At 37.1% G+C, this 18,401-nt stretch overlaps 1 protein-coding gene across 1 annotated transcript; it reads right to left on the reverse strand.

The window, feature by feature from the left end:
- Positions 1–479: 479 nt before the first annotated feature.
- On the reverse strand, positions 480–18,103 carry LOC139737573 (tetratricopeptide repeat protein 27-like). The gene is made up of 21 exons (XM_071648255.1): positions 18,019–18,103; positions 17,344–17,527; positions 16,710–16,836; positions 15,763–15,903; positions 14,717–14,819; positions 14,003–14,167; positions 11,490–11,626; positions 10,811–10,923; positions 10,061–10,127; positions 9,078–9,191; positions 8,051–8,146; positions 7,288–7,410; positions 6,245–6,472; positions 5,515–5,613; positions 5,030–5,082; positions 4,619–4,697; positions 3,840–3,987; positions 2,983–3,119; positions 2,287–2,398; positions 995–1,095; positions 480–602 (listed from the first exon to the last, which is right to left on the reverse strand). Exons 1-21 carry the CDS (start codon positions 18,101–18,103, stop codon positions 480–482), a joined length of 2,535 nt encoding a protein of 844 aa, XP_071504356.1.
- Between the last annotated feature and the right edge of the window lie 298 nt (positions 18,104–18,401).

The following is an 18,401-nucleotide window of genomic DNA, read 5'->3' on the forward strand; positions in this document are numbered from 1 at the left end:
CATTGTCGTTATCAGTAAAACTGACCTGAAAATGAATCAATTTGCACTCTTTATGCGTTAAATTTGATAATGGTTATCATCTATCATGTGATGTAATGACAAAAAATTATCATCTCAGAAGGAAATCAATGAAACGTCAGTAAGCGTATCAGCAAATGGGGAGGTGTGGATTAGAACAGACCAAGATTCTCAAATTGTAAAAATATACCCAAAATTAAACACAAAAATATCAGACACCAAAGTGTTAAAATCACCTGTGGTCATGATCATGCAATGTCACTTGACATTATTACTGACATGATTTTGGACAGATACAGGAGGATCCTTGCTGGGTTTGGACTAACAATAATAATACTAATAATAATGATAAAAAGCCCTAAACATTTTTCTCTTCACACCGTAGACATTTCTGACCTTTGTGCATATTTCTTATTACCATTGTCATTATCCTACAAGTTAGAGTCATTTTAAAGAGGATGCTAGGCTGCTTTCAGCTGAGCTATCCTATCCATCACTTCTTGAAGCTTAGTCTCCAATCCAGACACAGGATCGCTAAGGTCCTTCCAGCTCTCGGGTGGAGATACAGGGTCATAGTACTCTTGCTGTGAAAAGGTAAAGGAAGAGAGAGAATGGGAACAAGCTTGTATTTGTTTAGCATTTTTGTTTTAATTTGAAAGTGAAGACAGATTCAGAAGTAAAGACTTTTTCCTTGGCAATATTGTGGCAGATCTCTAATACATATTGACATAGAGACAGATCATAATAATATATTTGATCTGTCACCATAAGTGTGGCTCTCATATCAAATCTAAAAACATTTCAGACTGAAACATTTTGCACAGATAGGCTGCGACTGGACATAAGCTGATAAAATCACGATATGAAATCCTCAATTGTAATACAGAGAGGTTTAGTTGGTTAAAACGAGGAAAGATTAGTGAAAGAATCTGAAAGACAGAGATGTGTACCAGGTCATTATCCCCAGCCACTATACCTTGATCTTGGATATGACAGACTTTAACATCAGCTTGGCAGAGGAAAGTAGCTGGATGGCTTGAGCTGTGGCTTGTTTTTCTTTGCTGCAATGTAGGTATGCTGTCATAATGCAAATGAAAATAATAATTATGAAAGTAATGTTATCTCTTTTTGTTTTGTTTTGTTTTGGTTTGCTCATTTATATATTTGTTTTTAAATATTAACACCTTTTAACCAAATGGTGGTGCACAAAGCAAAGGACAACATAATTATTACCGTGGTCATTGGAATCAAACCAGCACCTTGAATATACAAATTCCATGCACTAAAGGTCCACTTCTTTGGGGAGTATTCTGCATGTGGCTGTAAATGCAAGTGTAATTCCACACCACACTAGATTGGTTTTAACATAGAGTTTGAATTCAGCGGATGAGTGGTAGAGGTTTGATCAAAATTGGACATAAAATACCACAGATATAGACTCTTTAAAAGGTTTCACAAGCATTCATCAAACAGTAACATTGCTGGCAAATACTGATGCAAATCACTCAGGTGATGACCTAATTAACTCACAAACCTTGCATTGGTTTATTCATGAAAATATGATAGTCATGCTTTTGGTTGATTATTCAGAAACTGCAACCCTTTCCCAAGGAAAAGTGATCATTGCAAGGTTACTACCAAACTATTCTTTGAAAGATTACCGGTAGAAATGGTCCAGTAACAGTCCTTAAAATACCATAAACATGTTAACAAAACTTTGAAAGCCTTTTTTCAATAAACAACTATTAAAAGTTTGATCAATTAACACATGTTCTTCCCCCCCCCCCCCCAAAAAAAAAAGATCGATGTTTAAATATTCAAATCTTGAGCTTTATGTTAAAAACAGACTGCAGACTGAAACCTTTCATGAGACTGAAAGCATTAAAACCAAATGCAGTCTGTGGGACCTATAAGACACATGAATTTGCAAAAATATGTAAAAACAAGAGCTGATCACTGACAGGTCAAAGTAGACAAATCCTCTCTTCGTGCAGACTGCATTCAGTAAGTTTGGAAATCCTGACTCTCTGTGAGCGACAAACACCAGGAGCTGTGTCACAATACCTTCAGTCAGTCTGTCAGTCAGTCTATCAGAGTAATACCTATCAGTAACAAGAGACTAAATTATAGCCCACTACACTACTTCTCATGTGGTCATATGTCCTTGGCATTAGCATTGCCCCAAAGAGGCCCCTCCCACTATGACCTCTACTTCCATTATCATAATCAGCACCCAGGAATTGTTATGAGTGGGACTGAGACACTGACCCTCAGTTAGAGTCTGTGACGCCTGGATAACCTCCTGGACACTGCTGACCTCTGTGTGCCATCGCTGGTCTTGAGTGACCAGCCGGTGTGACCGCACGAGGCACTGTAAGGCCTGGAAGAAACAGACAAACAGACAAACATTCACTTCTAGACTGAATGAAAAATCCCTCAAGATAGACTTCATGACTTATGCAAAAATTCATCCACAATAAATCTTACTTGAACTGCACCACTTAAAAGTTGACTCTACAAAATTGACTAATACATCAAACAGAACTGTGAGGGTATCATTAACCCACCGAGGACGAGTCCTGAGTATACTCGGGCAGGGGTCTGTAGGAAATGCATGTTGTAGCAAAATCAGCCCGTCCTCAATGGGTTGAAACTGGACATTGAATAAGATATTTATGGAATTTACGAGTTCACAACATATGCATACTAGTTATCTAATACACCTAACAATTCACTAATTGGTTTGTTTAAAAAAGATGATAACAATTATTGTAACTTTCATTCACTTACTTATATGATTTTTACAAAATTTCTGTTTTACTTCACTCTTTTCATCACAACTTCAAGATAGGGTTACACTTCATGAAAAACAATCATCTCCTGTTTACACTCAGTTACGGACACGTCACCAACAGGACCTCACATGGAAGGTAAAATACTGTCACAAGGATGCAAACTATCCACCTTATCATTCTCAATGGCATTGTCTGTCAGGCATCCCCCGAGTAGTCTCCCATACAGACTCCAGACAACTGAGTTGTTTGTGACTTGTGACGTTAGTCTCCCAAATAGCTCCACCAGCTTCGGCTTTAGTACACTTCCTGTTACGTGAAAGAGTCAAAGACATCCAGAACATAGAAAATATCTGTTTACTTCAGGCATGACCAGCATGATCAATTTTTTGATTCATCAAGATATATTCTGAGATTACCACCCCCCCCCCAAACAAACCTTTTCACTTTCTGTAACTTGAAGCAAAACTATAAGTTACCTCATACTCAAGTGTAACAGTACGACCAAGTGTCCACAAGATCAGTTCTAACCCTCGTGAGCCATCTTTTGTCTGACACAGACTCCTATCTTTAAAGGACAAATCCACTCCAAAATTTTTGTCCATTTCATAAGAGGAAAAAAATTCACTGCAGAACAGTGCAAAAATGATCAATATAGGATATGAAATAAGGATGTTATGACATTCTGAAATTTCAACATTTTTCGGAAAACACCTTGAGACCAGTCATTATGAATATTAAAATCAGTAAGTTGATGATGTCATGCTCTCACAATTTCTTATTCGATTTCATATACAGAAATGACAAAAATCTTTTTTCTCTCTTTTGGAGTGTATTCATTTTGTGGGTGGATTTTCCCTTTAAGGTTACATGACTAACCTGGTCTCCCAGTATTATCCATAACGTCCTCCATCACAACGCGCACCATGACTCCAAGCACCGCCTCAGAAATGACAAAAATCTTTTTTCTCTCTTTTGGAGTGTATTCATTTTGTGGGTGGATTTTCCCTTTAAGGTTACATGACTAACCTGGTCTCCCAGTATTATCCATAACGTCCTCCATCACAACGCGCACCATGACTCCAAGCACCGCCTCATCCACGTGTTTCTCCCTCAGATCAAGCAGCCGGCTGTATGCCCTGATGCCCTCCTCAAACTCGCCAACATCCATGCTCACCTGGTGGCGTAACCATGGTAACAGTCATCATCATTTTATCACACGTTCTCTGAATTCAAACGATCTCCTGTGGAGTGTCAACTGAGCCATACATGTTTTCTCAGATAATCTAAGATCATACAGACTCTGATTTGTAGACGTGGTCAAACAAGCAAGAGAAAGTACAGTAAACTCTGCAGAATTTGACAAACCAATGAAAAAAAAAAGATATCAAGTTATAATATGTTAACATTCCTGACATGTCACATAAAGCAAAGAAATTTATTGGTATTCCCCGGCAACAAAGATTGTGTTAGATTATCAGAAATCGTTTTGAAGGTGATGTAATTTGTCATGGACAAGGACAGCAATGATGTAGACACACTGCCCACTTTTTAGTGTCTATATAGGAACATCAATATTCATTCATTGCTCACATGAAACATATCTATGTTACAGTGTCCACCGACTGTGTAGATTGATGCTTGTGAGCCTTTGTTTTACATCAGCATGTGGAGAGATATGAAACACATGCTGATATTACAAACAACTTTTGTCTGTTGCCAATTTCCAACTCAATATCAAGGTTGTTTAATATTGTGTACTTCCCTCATTCTTGGATAGTTGCACTCCTTCTTATTTGCATCCTTACCCCAAGAAAGTTGTCCCAGATTTTCCAGTTCTCATAGTCACGCTTGAGAGCCTCTTGCAGTGTTCTGAAGGCTTTGCCCCTGTCGAAAGATGACAAAATACACTGTCGGTTGCTATGAAGCACCATAAACAATATTGCAGCAAAGCAAGAGTGACACATAAGACTCAACTATGATGAATGAACAAAAACATAACAAGTGCCCTGAAGAAAGGATAATACAGATGTAAATAAATAAATGCCTCCATAGGTGACTGGAATAGTTGGCGCCCACAAACAGTTTTTCCTCTCTACTGACATTCTTATGTTCTTGATGTTTCATTGCTGACCTGTAAGGAAAGTATGCCATTTACAGGGGGAGGGGGTAACTTGCCCCTTTAACTCTGGAAAACAAAGTGTGTGTATGAAACTTACTTCTCATTCAGTTTGACATACGCAGTTGCCAGATTATTCCACGACTGGGAATTCTGTGGAGAAGAAACGGCAATACCTGAACAAGTAAGAATAGACATGAGCAGAATGGTTTGCTTGAACTAAAGATGCAACTTACAATTTCATCAGAGATTTACAGAACTAATCGTCTTATTTCCTTCTCATCCTCCATCGACATCATCACCAACATCATCACCACCACCACCACCACCATCATTATCATCATCATCATTAACATCATCATAATCATTATCATCACTATCATTGTTATTATCATCATGATCATCCACTTTGTCATCATCATCTTTATCATTATTGTCATCGTTATCATCATCATCATCATCATCATCATCACCATCACCATTATCATCTTCTTCACCAACCATCATATCAACCATCCATCATTATCCATCATTATCTTCATCCTCAGTGTCATCAACGAACACTTAGATTTTATCGGTACTCACATCTGCTTCCAACAGAACACATCGACGGTAGGCCTTGGCCGCTGTGTCGTACCTTTCGCACTGGAATGCAGCATAGCCCAGGCTGAACCAAGCTCCATACTGACATTATAAACAAACAAACAAACAAACAAATAAGGCACAACTTTCCATGCATGACAACAATGACAACAACATATAATCATGAAAGTGTTTGCATTTCTTTTCTACGAAGGTAGTACGTCATCATTCTACAATTATATTATGAAGAGACATCTCTTCATGAGTCTATTCAAGATGTATCACAGAGACAGTGTTCAAACATAAAGAGCATATTTATAAAGAACTGATCAAGAGCATGTTGTTCCATTTGCATAAACTTTAGAATCATCACATATTTGGTCTTGGTGTTTGCTGAACAGATGGGCAGCACAACAAAGGTAATACTAAATAACCTGATGATTCTGCTGCCATCTATAACCCATTAAGGACGAGCTGATTTCACTTTGAACCCACATTTCCTTTTGACACCTGCCTGAGTATTCTTGAGAATGATCTGTAAAAAGTTACAGGGTTCCAAAAAAAGACTTCACATCTCATCAGGTGCCTGCACTTTAACAGTCTTGATCATCTTTGCTTTTCAGTAACAAACTTTTCTCAATTCTTCCTCCTTGTTTTCTTCTTTCTGCATGGATTCACATAATTTTCTCCCGTGATTTAATTTCCCTTTCCACTGAGAAAGTGAAACGCTCACCTGCAGAAAGTTTCTTTCCAAGGAGAGCTCCAGACACTCGATAGCCTTCTCGTACTCCTTGTCATGGAGGTATCTAATGCCCAGTAACCTCTGTGCCCTATTTGACCTCTGACCCGACACCTCCCAGGCCTTCTCGTAGTACTTCTTCTCCTGGGTCACGTCTCCCAGGAGGCACCACATGAGGGCACTCTCCTTTACCGCCAGCTGCTCTTCAATAACATGGATTGCCTGTTCAAAAAAAAAATCAAGAGTTGAACAATATTGATTCTTTTCAGATATTCTTTTTCCCCAGCAGCAACTACATATGGAATCGAAACAGTTTAATGGACAATTTACTTCTTCTAAGTTTGATGTCACGAGCAAGTAAAAACTCTTATCAATCCCTGAACATACATGAAACCAATCATTTCAGGCAAATAAAAGTAAATGAGGGATGTTGAATGCTGTGCCCATGACCATTGTTTTTGGTTTACTTTGTCACTGCATCGACCACTCCCCACGACATGAAAGAATCTCACATACCCCCACCTCTTATCATCACACTGACTGACATTGACACACAATCATCTGAGCTTGATAAGGTTACTGTTTGAAATAAGAAGAAACACATTTGTTCATATCAGATTGTGGAATATGTTTGTTTTTCAGTGCTTCCTTAATGAAAGTGAGAAATATGAATAGCAGACTCGCACAATGAGTAAGAAACATTCAAGGGACCTGGCGCCATCAATACACTGTCTTCTCTTCCGACGTTGTATCTTACCAATCTTTTGTCATACATGCATGATGTATTTTCCTGTATATCAATTGTATTTTATTATTTGGCAAACATTTGAGGTATGACCAAACGGATCACTATGTTGAAATCACACTCGAAGCAGTGAACAATTTGACACCAGTCTATCTGACAACCTGTGTCAAATGCTGATGGAAATTCTGAGGAAACTGGGAGAACTTGAGAGAGAGAAAGAAGATACTTAAAAAGTCATTCAGAGCTCACCAAAAAAAAAATAAAATAAAAGAAAGAGGAATACATTGCAAACCTTGTCTGGTTTTCCAAGGCTTCTATAGCAAGACACAACATCTTCCCACAACTGTAGTCTGACGTAAATCTCTAATGCAGCGCTGACACAGCCAAGGCTAATCAGTAGCTCAGCTAGCTCACCCTGTGGGGAAAAAATATCGAGTACTCAACCAGTCCAAGTGTGAAACAGGATGGAATGAAATAATTGAAATATCATTATGCATATTCCCTAACTTAATGAAGATGAAGAATGTGTTTAACCCATTGCAGACGGGCTGATTTTGCTACAACACGCATTTCCCATAGACACCTGCCCGAGTATACTCGGGACTCATCCTCAACGGGTTGATAGTTATTTGTTCATTTGACAGAGACATAAAACTTATCAAATTAAAGTAGGTTCATACAAAGGTCATGACCTCAATACTTTTGAAATGTGATAAAAGGACTCTTGAGGGCACATGAAATCTGGGTAGCAAGCCAGATGGCATTCATACTCATAAATTCTGCTACAGGAAAAACACAAAACAAAAACAAATTTGCACCTGCTCCTGTTCACACTGTAACTCATAGTACCAGGTACTCAATTAATGCTTTCTTCAAAATGATTGCAAATCAAAACAAAACTTTGAGCCAAGTGTTTTTGTCTGGTTTCCAAACATCCACCCGGGGTTGTAAGGGTCTTTTGCACATACAACAAGAAAACATAAATATTCATAATTTGATAAACTATCTAACAAATTATACTATTCATGTATCACTGACAGACATTTTCCTCATACCTCAAGAGTCCACTTTGGAGGTAGGTTGACACAGTAGAAGAGCTTCAACCTGTCCGGGGCAGGACAAGTTGCACTGGAAATTTGGTCCACAAGAACCTACCAGCACATTAGGTATGAGATGTACACAAAAACAAAAAAGAAGTATAAAATGCAACATCTACTAAATGTACTTTGGGTTGAACCTAATGCACATGCCACATAATTTTGCAGTGTTTGATTTTAACTAATCTAGCTAGTTCACTGATATCCGTGGACATATTCAACAAAAAAACACAATATTGCCTTCAGTACAGCAAATACAATATATATTTTCTCCAAGGTAGTTAATGGCTAACTTCAGTTCTAAAAATGATAATACCAATCACTTTTTCCTGTGATGTGCTTCTTAAAATACAGTTGAACCAATACCAGAATTTTCTTACTAAGTCTTGACTCATGAAATAGTATGCTCATGAAGTTTATGTCACAAACAGTATTTAGAAAGATGATACATTCTGCTTTTCCTTTTCATGCACTATTTGAGTACATCCATGCCACCAAAAACATGAGGGTAAACCACACAGAATGAGTATCATTTTGGACCATCTCAAATGTGTTCACAGTCATCTGGCTAGCTTTGTTACCTTCAGCATAGTAATCGATGGCACAAAATAGATTATTATGAAGTTCGTCTAAACTTTTATATTTGAATGATGATTTGACTGTCATAACTGTTGACATCATTTCATAACAAGCAAAACATGAAGTTGAATGATGAAAGTTTGATAAGAACATCATCATTAAAGAGAGAACAAAATACTTGCTCAAAGAAAGTTACTGAACTTACAGAAATATGTAAAGGGGAAAGGGCTTACATGGTTGCATCTGACAAATGTACAAGTTGAATAAGTGAGCAAGCTTCATATACTTCTTAAAAACCCAAATTGCTCCATGATGTTACTGGTAACTTATTATGAAATGCTACAAGATTTTGAGCTAGGATATTTAGAAAAGAAGTAATCGTAATCTGGGAGTAAGTATCTCTTACTTGCATCTGCATCATGGCCCTCTCCCTCTTCCTTGACTTGCTCTTCTCCATCTGACAGCGAACCCTCAGGGCCAGGGTCTGGACGGACCAGTCCTGTGGCTGCTGCAGTATGCCCTGGTTGGAAAAGTTAAAATTCAAATTCAAATTTCTTGAAAGAAAAAAAAATATCAAAAATTATACAAACAAACAAACCCTAATGCAGTTGTGAATGATCTTTGAATTGCGAGAACTATATTTCAGCTATATCAAATTCTTTTGCTCTTCAATCAATTCTCAGAGCCTTTCAAACAAAAAGTCAAAAATACCACTGTCAATGGCTGCAATCTGAACAATACAGTGTAAATGTTAATACAATCATTCATATTATTCATCTTGTTATCATTCCATAAGCACATTCTACTTATCTTTTGTTGCTTTCAAAGCTATATCACATATTTTCTTAGTTTGTCATTGTGATACATGTTTGTATACTAGAATTTGAAATAGGTCACTGAATGATATCAAATTGACTAATGCGACCACTTCCATCACTTCAAAGTGATAGATTGGTATGCAACGTTATGTCATCACAATATATAGGAAAATAAAGATAAGGTATTGGGCTATCGTCATTTTTACTGTGAGCAGAAATTGTAGGACTGACTGATTCTTTCATCAAGTCATTCAAATAAGCTTTCGCAATTACATTTAAGCACAATCAGAGCAAAAACACAAGCTCATGGTGGTAAGAAGAAAGCAATTGCTCTTTCAAATGATCTTTCAAGAAAGCTTTCATGAATTCAATCCTCCAGTGGACTTTTAGGAATATGAAACACAATACTGACAGAGGAAACTTGGACCATAATACGCAAAATTACAGACCTCATAATTACAGTGCAGTACATTTCAGCTTCACCATCTGCATTCTCATTGTAATAAAAGTTGGTAAAAACTGATACAGCATCTCAATGTACGAGTAGATACCCAAAATATGCAATGCTTACCACAAGGTAGGAAATCACTTCTTCAGCGAGGAGCAAGTCCTTTGCTCTCGACCTCTTGTGCTCCATGCTGTGGAGAGGAAATAGAACAATGTTCTGTCATTTCTAAAAGAGATTCTATTAATGTGTGCTACCATATGATCAGTGCTTGAGAGATTGTCTATGGGGGGGGGGGGGGGGGGGGGGCGGAATGTCATTGACATACAAGCTCATGACCAAGGGTACTTGTGTCATTGTAGATGGCAGTGGTTTTTGCTGATGTATGTGTCTAGCGGTCAAGAGAAGATGGGCAAACAAAGGATATTGTGATGCCGCTATCAGACCATACAAGAAAAAGAAAACTGACAAATCAAGCACCAGATAATCAATGATACAGACAGCCCCCCCCCCCCCCACACACACACACAAACAGAAACCAACAGTAAACATCTCTTGTGGTAGTCTATCATAGAGATATAGTTGTTGGTGGTGGTGTAGGTGTTGGTGTTGGTGTTGGTATTGGTGTTGGTGTTGGTGTTGATGGTGTAGGTGGTGTAGGTGTTGGTGGTGTAGGTGGTGGTGGTGGTGTAGGTACTGTTGGTGGTGGTATAGGTGTTGGTGGTGGTATTGGTGGTGATGGTGGTGGTGGTGTAGGTGGTGGTGGTGTTGGTGGTGGTGGTGCTGGTGGTGCTGGGGGTAGTGTTGGTGTTGGTGTTGTTGTTATTGGTGGTGGTGGTAATTTTCAAGGACCATCTATTAAAGTAAGAGGCTCACCAGACTCCAAGGATGACAGCTTGCTCTAAGCCTGACAGGCCAGGCAGTCTAACGGACCCTTCATCCTGGAAGTTGATGGCATCCAACACGGTGTCATCATCAAGACTGAGACTCTGTCAAAGAGAAAAGACATCAGGAATGGGATAATAAATGCTTGTGAACATGATAATCTAACATTCTAATAATTTGAATGAAGATGGGGATACTATATTGATGATGACATTTTGATGTTCTATCACTGAATAATGAGGTATGGAATGAACACATTCTTGCTTGCATCTGGCATCAAACCTCCCCCGTTCAAAAAGAATCTCTTAATCACAGCTTATTTCACAAAAACAGATATGACACTCAGTATTTTCTGATTACAGCAAGAGGCTCAAAAGAAATGAAATCATATAAACCTATTATCAGTAGGGGCCTATTATCTCTGTCACACATTCAGCTCTTAGGTCAAGATGGACTTGCTACTATGGGAATGATCACTAGAACATCATAATGCATATGTTAGTAATTCTTAGAAATTTATATTCCGATTCTATTGAAAAACTTGTGTAACAGTTACATGTGTCATAATATTTCTCTAACTCCTAAATATTCTTTTTTCATTTTTTCCCCTAAATCATGACAAACGTAACCTGCTGCTACTGCTCATCTTCCTCAGCCCTGCTCGTCATACCTTTGGCAAGCCTTCCGGAACATTCTCCAAAATTTTCTCAGATTTCTGCTCTCCACCTCCATCTCCTTCCCTCCTCACCCTCAGCACCAGCTGGGCTCGGTCCTCCTCCTGGAATCGAGTCCTCTTCCCAAGGGCCCCTGTCATTGCAAGAGTTCACTAATCAGTCCAAAGTACAATTGTAATATGCATTGCTGCTGATCTATGCAGAAATAACAACATAATATGTTTATCTATTTATTTATTCAGTTTTCTTTTAGCAGGGCAGCCCTTTCAGCTCACTTGGAACTACTTTGCAAAGAGGTCCTGCAACACATGAAAATGACTATTTGAGTAAAAATCATGCACACATAGTACAACACACAAATAAACAAAAACAGTCTGAAGAAAATAACTGTATTTTGGCAAAATCAAGAAACTGCACATGTAAGACATGCTAAATCAATGTTTAGAAAACTCATGCTTCAGTAAAAAACAAACAATTTTAATTTAGATAAAGAGAAAAAGAATGTTTGGCAAGTAAAATCAATGGCACAATGATACTCATATCTTCATTAGTCAATCTCTACACATTTCATAGGATGATGATCACCTTTCCACTTTTTGTAACTTCTCGTGGCTTTAAGAAGAAACATATGAAAACTAGAAATGTCGCTATGGCGACTGGTATGCCTCCGCCATAATGCATGATTCTCGTAATAGGTCTATAGTACATGTGGACAATGTGTGATTACATTTCACAAAATTGGCAAAATATTAATATGACGTTTGTCACAAATGTGTTGAATGTTCACCTTCCTTGACCTAGGTTTAATTGGATGAATAGGAGAGCATGTATTTGGGGATTTAAGGACTTTAACTTGACTTTGACCCATTCATCAGTTTATATATTGAGTAATTTTCAAGGTAGGGAGAAAAAGTGCAATTTCTGTATTGAATAGTAAATTGTTACCATTTTCATCTGGCCTTTGACCCTAAGATTCATACGATAGTCACTGTCAGGCAGAACATGCATAAATATGTAGTAAGTTTCAAGATAACTTGAGCCACTTCCGAGATATGGAGGAAAAAGCTAGTTCAGCACTTTCACTTGATCTTTGACCTTTTGACCTTTGAGGCAAAAAAAAAAAAGAGAAAGATACTTTCCAGAGAATCTCTATTAGGTTATACATGCATACACCAAGTGTAAAAAAAAAATAATCCTGCTGGCATTGCATAAATATGAGGGAAACAGTAAAATTTTGAAGTGTTGCCTTTGACCTTTGACCCGTGACCTTTGACCCCATGAACCCTAAATTCTCTAGATAATCACTGCCAGTCAGTACATGTATATATACTATGTTCCATGAAGATACCTTGAACAGTTTCCAAGTTACGGAGAAAAAAGTGAAGTTTTAATACTTTTACTTGACCTTTTGACTTTTGACCTTTGACCTCATGACCCCAAACTTTCACCAGAGAATCTAGATAGGGTAATACATTTATACACTAAGTTTCAAGAAAATATCTTCCGGCATTGCATAGATATGGTGGAAATAGTGAAATTTTACATATTTGACCTTGACCTTTTGACCTTTGACCTTGAGCATGTGCACCCAAAAGTTGATAGGCACAACTTCACCCCCTAATACACATACATGCCAAGTTTCATTAGGATACCTCAAAAGGTTTTTAAGTTACGTTGTCCACAAAATTCATTATGGACGGACAGAAGGACGGATGGACAGACGGAAGGACGGATGGACAACCCGAAAACATAATGCCTCCGGCACCACTTCGTGGCGGAGGCATAAAAAAATGTAACATACTGGTACATCACCTTTGCTGTGCTCATAAGTAAAACACAAAATATAGTAGTGCAAACGATGTACATACAGTACAGAGAGAAAAGGCAGATTAAGAGATTAATTGTGCTCAAACTGCAAATACTAACAGAAAATGAAACCCAAATTTGGATTGACTGAATGCAATCAATATCAAAACACATCAGCAAAGTTCGAGGAAAATCAGACAATCTGTTCAAGCGTCAGGATTTTTTAAAGTTTCAGTGCCGCCATCACTAGATGAGAAGACTACTAAAGTTTCTGATCTCAAACATGGACAATTATGTACAAAAAATATAGAGAATTCTACAAAATGTAATTCTTTCTGAAAAATACATATTTCCATGACTTGCTACTGACATATCTTAATGGTAATATTATTCCCCCTGCCTTCTGAAAGAGGAAAGTCAAGTGTTCTTTAATTATGATAAAAAAGTGTAAATACATTGGAAATTTCTCAATACTTTTTTTATGTTGATGTCCATATATGTGACATCATAAAATGTTGTAATCTTGTCTTCCACTATCAGTTGCAACCAAACTTAACTTTGCAACAACATTGCTGCATTCCCTCAATCCACATACAGTTGGGTTTCATTCTCTTTTGAAAAGTAATCTCTCTAGCCAGATGAATGGAATCTAAGAGACAAATAGGACATCAAATGTGACAAAACAATTTCGAATCTTCCCTACCTGAAAGAGCGACTTCTAGTCCACTCAGTTTTTGTGCAGAGATGATGCTGTCGGTAGCCAGTTTGTACTCATAGTAGTAGGCAAAGATGTGACAGCATTCTAGGTGGAGCATGATGGGAAGGGCTGAGGTCTCCTGTGATGACATCAGTATTTCATTCTCCTTGACTGAGAGAAGATGCAGGGGGAAAAGTGTCCATGATCAACACATCATGTCCTCCAATAAATAATATCATAACTGAATAATAGTATGTACTACATTATTCTTATACTTTTGAAGCATTAGCAATGTCTCAAACATGAGTTAATTTTGTTGTTCTTTTATTAGCAGGGAATATTATTAGTATTATCTTTAAAAGACTTCGAAGAAATATTACTGTACAGTCATGATCTATATCAATCTTATGTGTGTAAAATTGTGTACGATTTTCATTAGAAGACCTATGATAATGATGATAAGAGCAATGGTAACAATAACGACGACATCAGTATTAAACTATAATGATGATGGTGGTGGTGATGGTGACGTTATCAATCATCATTAACATCATCATCATCATCATTATCATTATCATGACAATAACAGATGATTATTATGAAATATTGATACCCCAACTACCAACAATAAGGAAATGATAATAACACTCTGATGCAAATCATCATTATGAATTACCAGGTATCAGTACCATTATAACTGTTACAAACTTTGGTTCTTACGTGATTCAATGAGAGGCATGATAGCAGCATAGATCTCAGGACTTCTCTCATCAAGGAGCTGCTGCTGAATCCACAGACAGCGTAACCTCCACCAGTCTGCTGTCTGAACAAACCACAATATATGCCATTATATATACACATTATATCATATATAATACTATGCGGATGTTTATTACATTCAGTTCAATTCTGTTTAATTTCATGTAAAAACAATTAATAGCGATTATCCAATAATGAAGAATAATCATTTTACAATTAGTATTTGATAACATTTGATAATAATCATAATAATATCAATGTGTGCAGGAGCTAGTTTGTATACATGTAAAATTTATCTTAAATTGTTTGGTGTCTATTGGCTGACAGTCATAGCCTTAAAACCTAGAATGATTTAGAGTGGGTGCTATTTGATTGTAATGAATAACTACAAACTGTTGAAATATTAAGCTCTATGACAACCTAAAATGCATTTTCATTGCATTTGAAAGTTTGTGTAAAATACGATCTTAGCAGAAAGTCAAATTTATTGGATCTTACAACATAGTTGTGCTAACAATATCATACTATTTGTTGTGCCCATTGTTTCCAGCTAAAGCAATATTGTCGATACGTCTGTATGTGCCCGATGATCAATACAACCAAAGTCCAACCATATACAGGGACTTGAGTGAACACAGTTTATATCTTGCATTACCAACATGTTACACTGATCATTTCACATGAATTAAAAAAAAAAAAAAATATCCGAGAGATTATGTTTATTCGTCACGTACAGTGTGTTGCATGTAGTGAATGTAATATATTTTATAATGAATACTGTTGTCAATGATGTCAATTGTTATTTTTTAAATAGTGATGAATGATTTGAAAATTGTAAATACTTTCTTTTTTAATCAACTATGTATTGTGTGAACAAATGTTGCAATTCAGCCTTTTGGCTGCGAGAGCATTTCATCTAATAAACCATACCATACCATACCATACCATAAAGAAGCAAACTGAAATATTCCTCACATACTAAGCAAGAAGTAAAGGTGGACATCTACCTTGCAGAGTTGTAAATGACAGCTGGAATCTACCAGGATGCATTTTGCAGTGAGGAGAAGCTCTGGTATACACACCAGAGGGTAGATTGTTGTATCGGTAGGGCTGAGGGATGATTTGGCAAAGTCATGCACTTCCTTCTCCTGCAGTTGTAGAATAGATGTGGCAGGAAGATTAAAAAAACAAACAAACATACATTTGTGTGTATAGAGGCAAATAGACTAACACATTAGATTACCACAGAGATGAATAGACAGATATATAGATAGATAGATAGATAGATAGATAGATAGATAGATAGATAGATAGATAGATAGATAGATAGATAAATAGATAGATAGATAGATAGACAGATATATAGACCGATGAATACAGATTTTGATTCTGCGATATGATATACAGTATGTATGATGTACCACTATCGTTGATATTTTGCCTCATCAATTTACAAAAATTTTCTTTGATGACGCATGCCAATTTTAGGGTTCATAAGTTACAGTTTTCTATTATAATTGCGATATGCTACAGTTTGACAAGGTAGAATAAAAATTCAAGCAAATTCGCATCATGGAGAAATCCACACAATCAGCATGTTCAAAGTAAGCAAGACATAAAAACATATGCATATTTAATCAAAGCCTGGTTACATATCAAAACTCCAAAGACAGATGATTTTAGTTAATTGACTGGACAGTAAAGATTAAGCAGTTACAAGCGAGCATTTCATCTTTGCTAATTTAATTCAGCTAGCATGATAATTTCAATATCAAAATGATAGTGAACGACACAAAGTAATTTACACTGCAATGAACATGTGACACATTAGTATGCAGGAAAAAAAAAAACATTAATATGTGAGGTGTGCATTGATTTTGTCCAAGCCTTTCCCCCTATCAAATACAGAATCACTTGACCACACTTGCCAGGAATCATATGGTAAATCAAATACCTTTTCTGTAGATTGAAAACATTGTGGAAGAAACTCTGATGCCTTGTGATTTGAGATTGGGCCTGTCCAGTTGTTTTGTACAAACAACTGAAGACTTGCAATGCCGACACACAATGTCAGCAGCTGTCTGCAGAGAAACAAAACAACAACAACAACAACAAATGAGATGACAAAACAATGTCATTGACATGATTTGAAGCAAGCACGTTGTAAATGAGAGCTGACCCACAAAAGCAATTATTGCTTAGACTACAAAACAAAGACCACTTCATCCGAATAAAGAGGTAACTTGCTCTGTGTACAGTATTAATTGGAATGAAATTGAATACTTCTTTGCGTGTGTGTGAGATATTAACTTTGTGTGTCATATAATTCACTTGAACAGGCCAATCTGACAGCACAATTAAGCACTTGATGACATTCAAACACAATGTATAATCTGAATGATAATCTTAAGTAGATGAGGCTGTTAGGCATTCCTTCAGATCTTATTAATTGAATGGACCATAAACCTCACTTCCTTGAAATAAAGTTTTACTTACAACAACACTTCATAAATTGTACATACTGTTAACGTGATCCCTATTTTTTCATCATAGACATTCATAAAAAAAAGAATGTGGTCCAAACAAACCTCAGGCTGGCATCCTCTGGATTTCCAGCTTGGCTAACAAAGGAAGAAATGCCTTCCTTTATTAGGTCTGCAAGAGAAACACTGGCATCTGCACTTTTCCATCCCAAAATAAGCCTGGCTATAGATGAATAGAGAACCTTTCCAAAGTCTCCTTCAGCCATTGCAATGAGAGCTTCTTTAACATCTGCAAATAGACAGACACATATAAAGAGATATTAATTCAAGAGTGCAAAAAGGGATTGACATTTGCCTGTATCGCAAATTTGCTATTTTATAAGGGATGCTATCTAGTAAATGTCTAATAAGACAAACATGAACATCATATTCAAAACCAATTGTGATAACATAAAACAAAAAATATTCTCAAATACAGGATGCCATTTCCCCTAACATTTTCATGAAATTTGGAATCCTCATTTTCATCCACTTTCTATAGTAAAATAATGTGGACAAATCAATTGTGTGTGTGTGTGTGTGTGTGTGTGTGTGTGTATGTGTGTGTGTGTGTAATTTTCATTATTGTCGTTTTAGGGTTTTATTATTGTTTCTACACAACTTAGTTCTTCTTCTTCTTCTTCCGATAAGTACATCCCTCTGATAAGATTATTGTCGTACTTGGCAGGCAAAAGCGCAGTCACAGAAACACGCAAAATAAGAGTGCAATTTGGGACAAACAGAGGGTGAGTGGTGTCAGACGACGGCTCCGGAATAACTCGAGAGACGGAGCAGCAACCACTGTTGGAGGTAGGGCGTTCCACATGCAGACAACACTTGGGAATCAATCCTGTTAATATTCAATATGATTGATTAGTTTCTCCTCAGGGTGATCTACTCTCACACAATCAGTGCAAGACTCATGCATTTATCCCAATTCTATCAACTCAAACACTCAAACACGATAAACACATATCATGTTGATCCAAAGAAAAAATGGAAAGGAAAAAAGGTAAAATTTTGTGTGGTGAAGTTTGAACTCTTGAAAAAGGTATGCACCATAAAAAAAAATTGTCAAACCCACGGCCCAATTCCTTCCCCCCCCCCACCCCCACCCCCCCCCC

The sequence above is a fragment of the Diadema antillarum genome, unplaced genomic scaffold (genome assembly GCF_040938485.1).
Source record: "Diadema antillarum isolate AM-2024a unplaced genomic scaffold, OU_Dant_1.0 seq00000696_RagTag, whole genome shotgun sequence".
NCBI lineage: Eukaryota > Metazoa > Echinodermata > Echinoidea > Diadematoida > Diadematidae > Diadema > Diadema antillarum.

Excerpts from the sequence above, each read along its gene's own strand:
- LOC139737573 (XM_071648255.1), bottom strand. The coding sequence starts at position 18,103 with ATGTGGAACGCCCTACCTCCAACAGTGGTTGCTGCTCCGTCTCTCGAG. Across the intron at positions 17,528-18,018 it reads TCTGACACCACTCACCCTCT|ATGTTAAAGAAGCTCTCATT; the intron begins GTTTGTCCCAAA and ends GTCTATTTGCAG. Across the intron at positions 9,192-10,060 it reads AAGTGATTTCCTACCTTGTG|GGCATACTGCAGCAGCCACA; the intron begins GTAAGCATTGCA and ends TTTTCCAACCAG.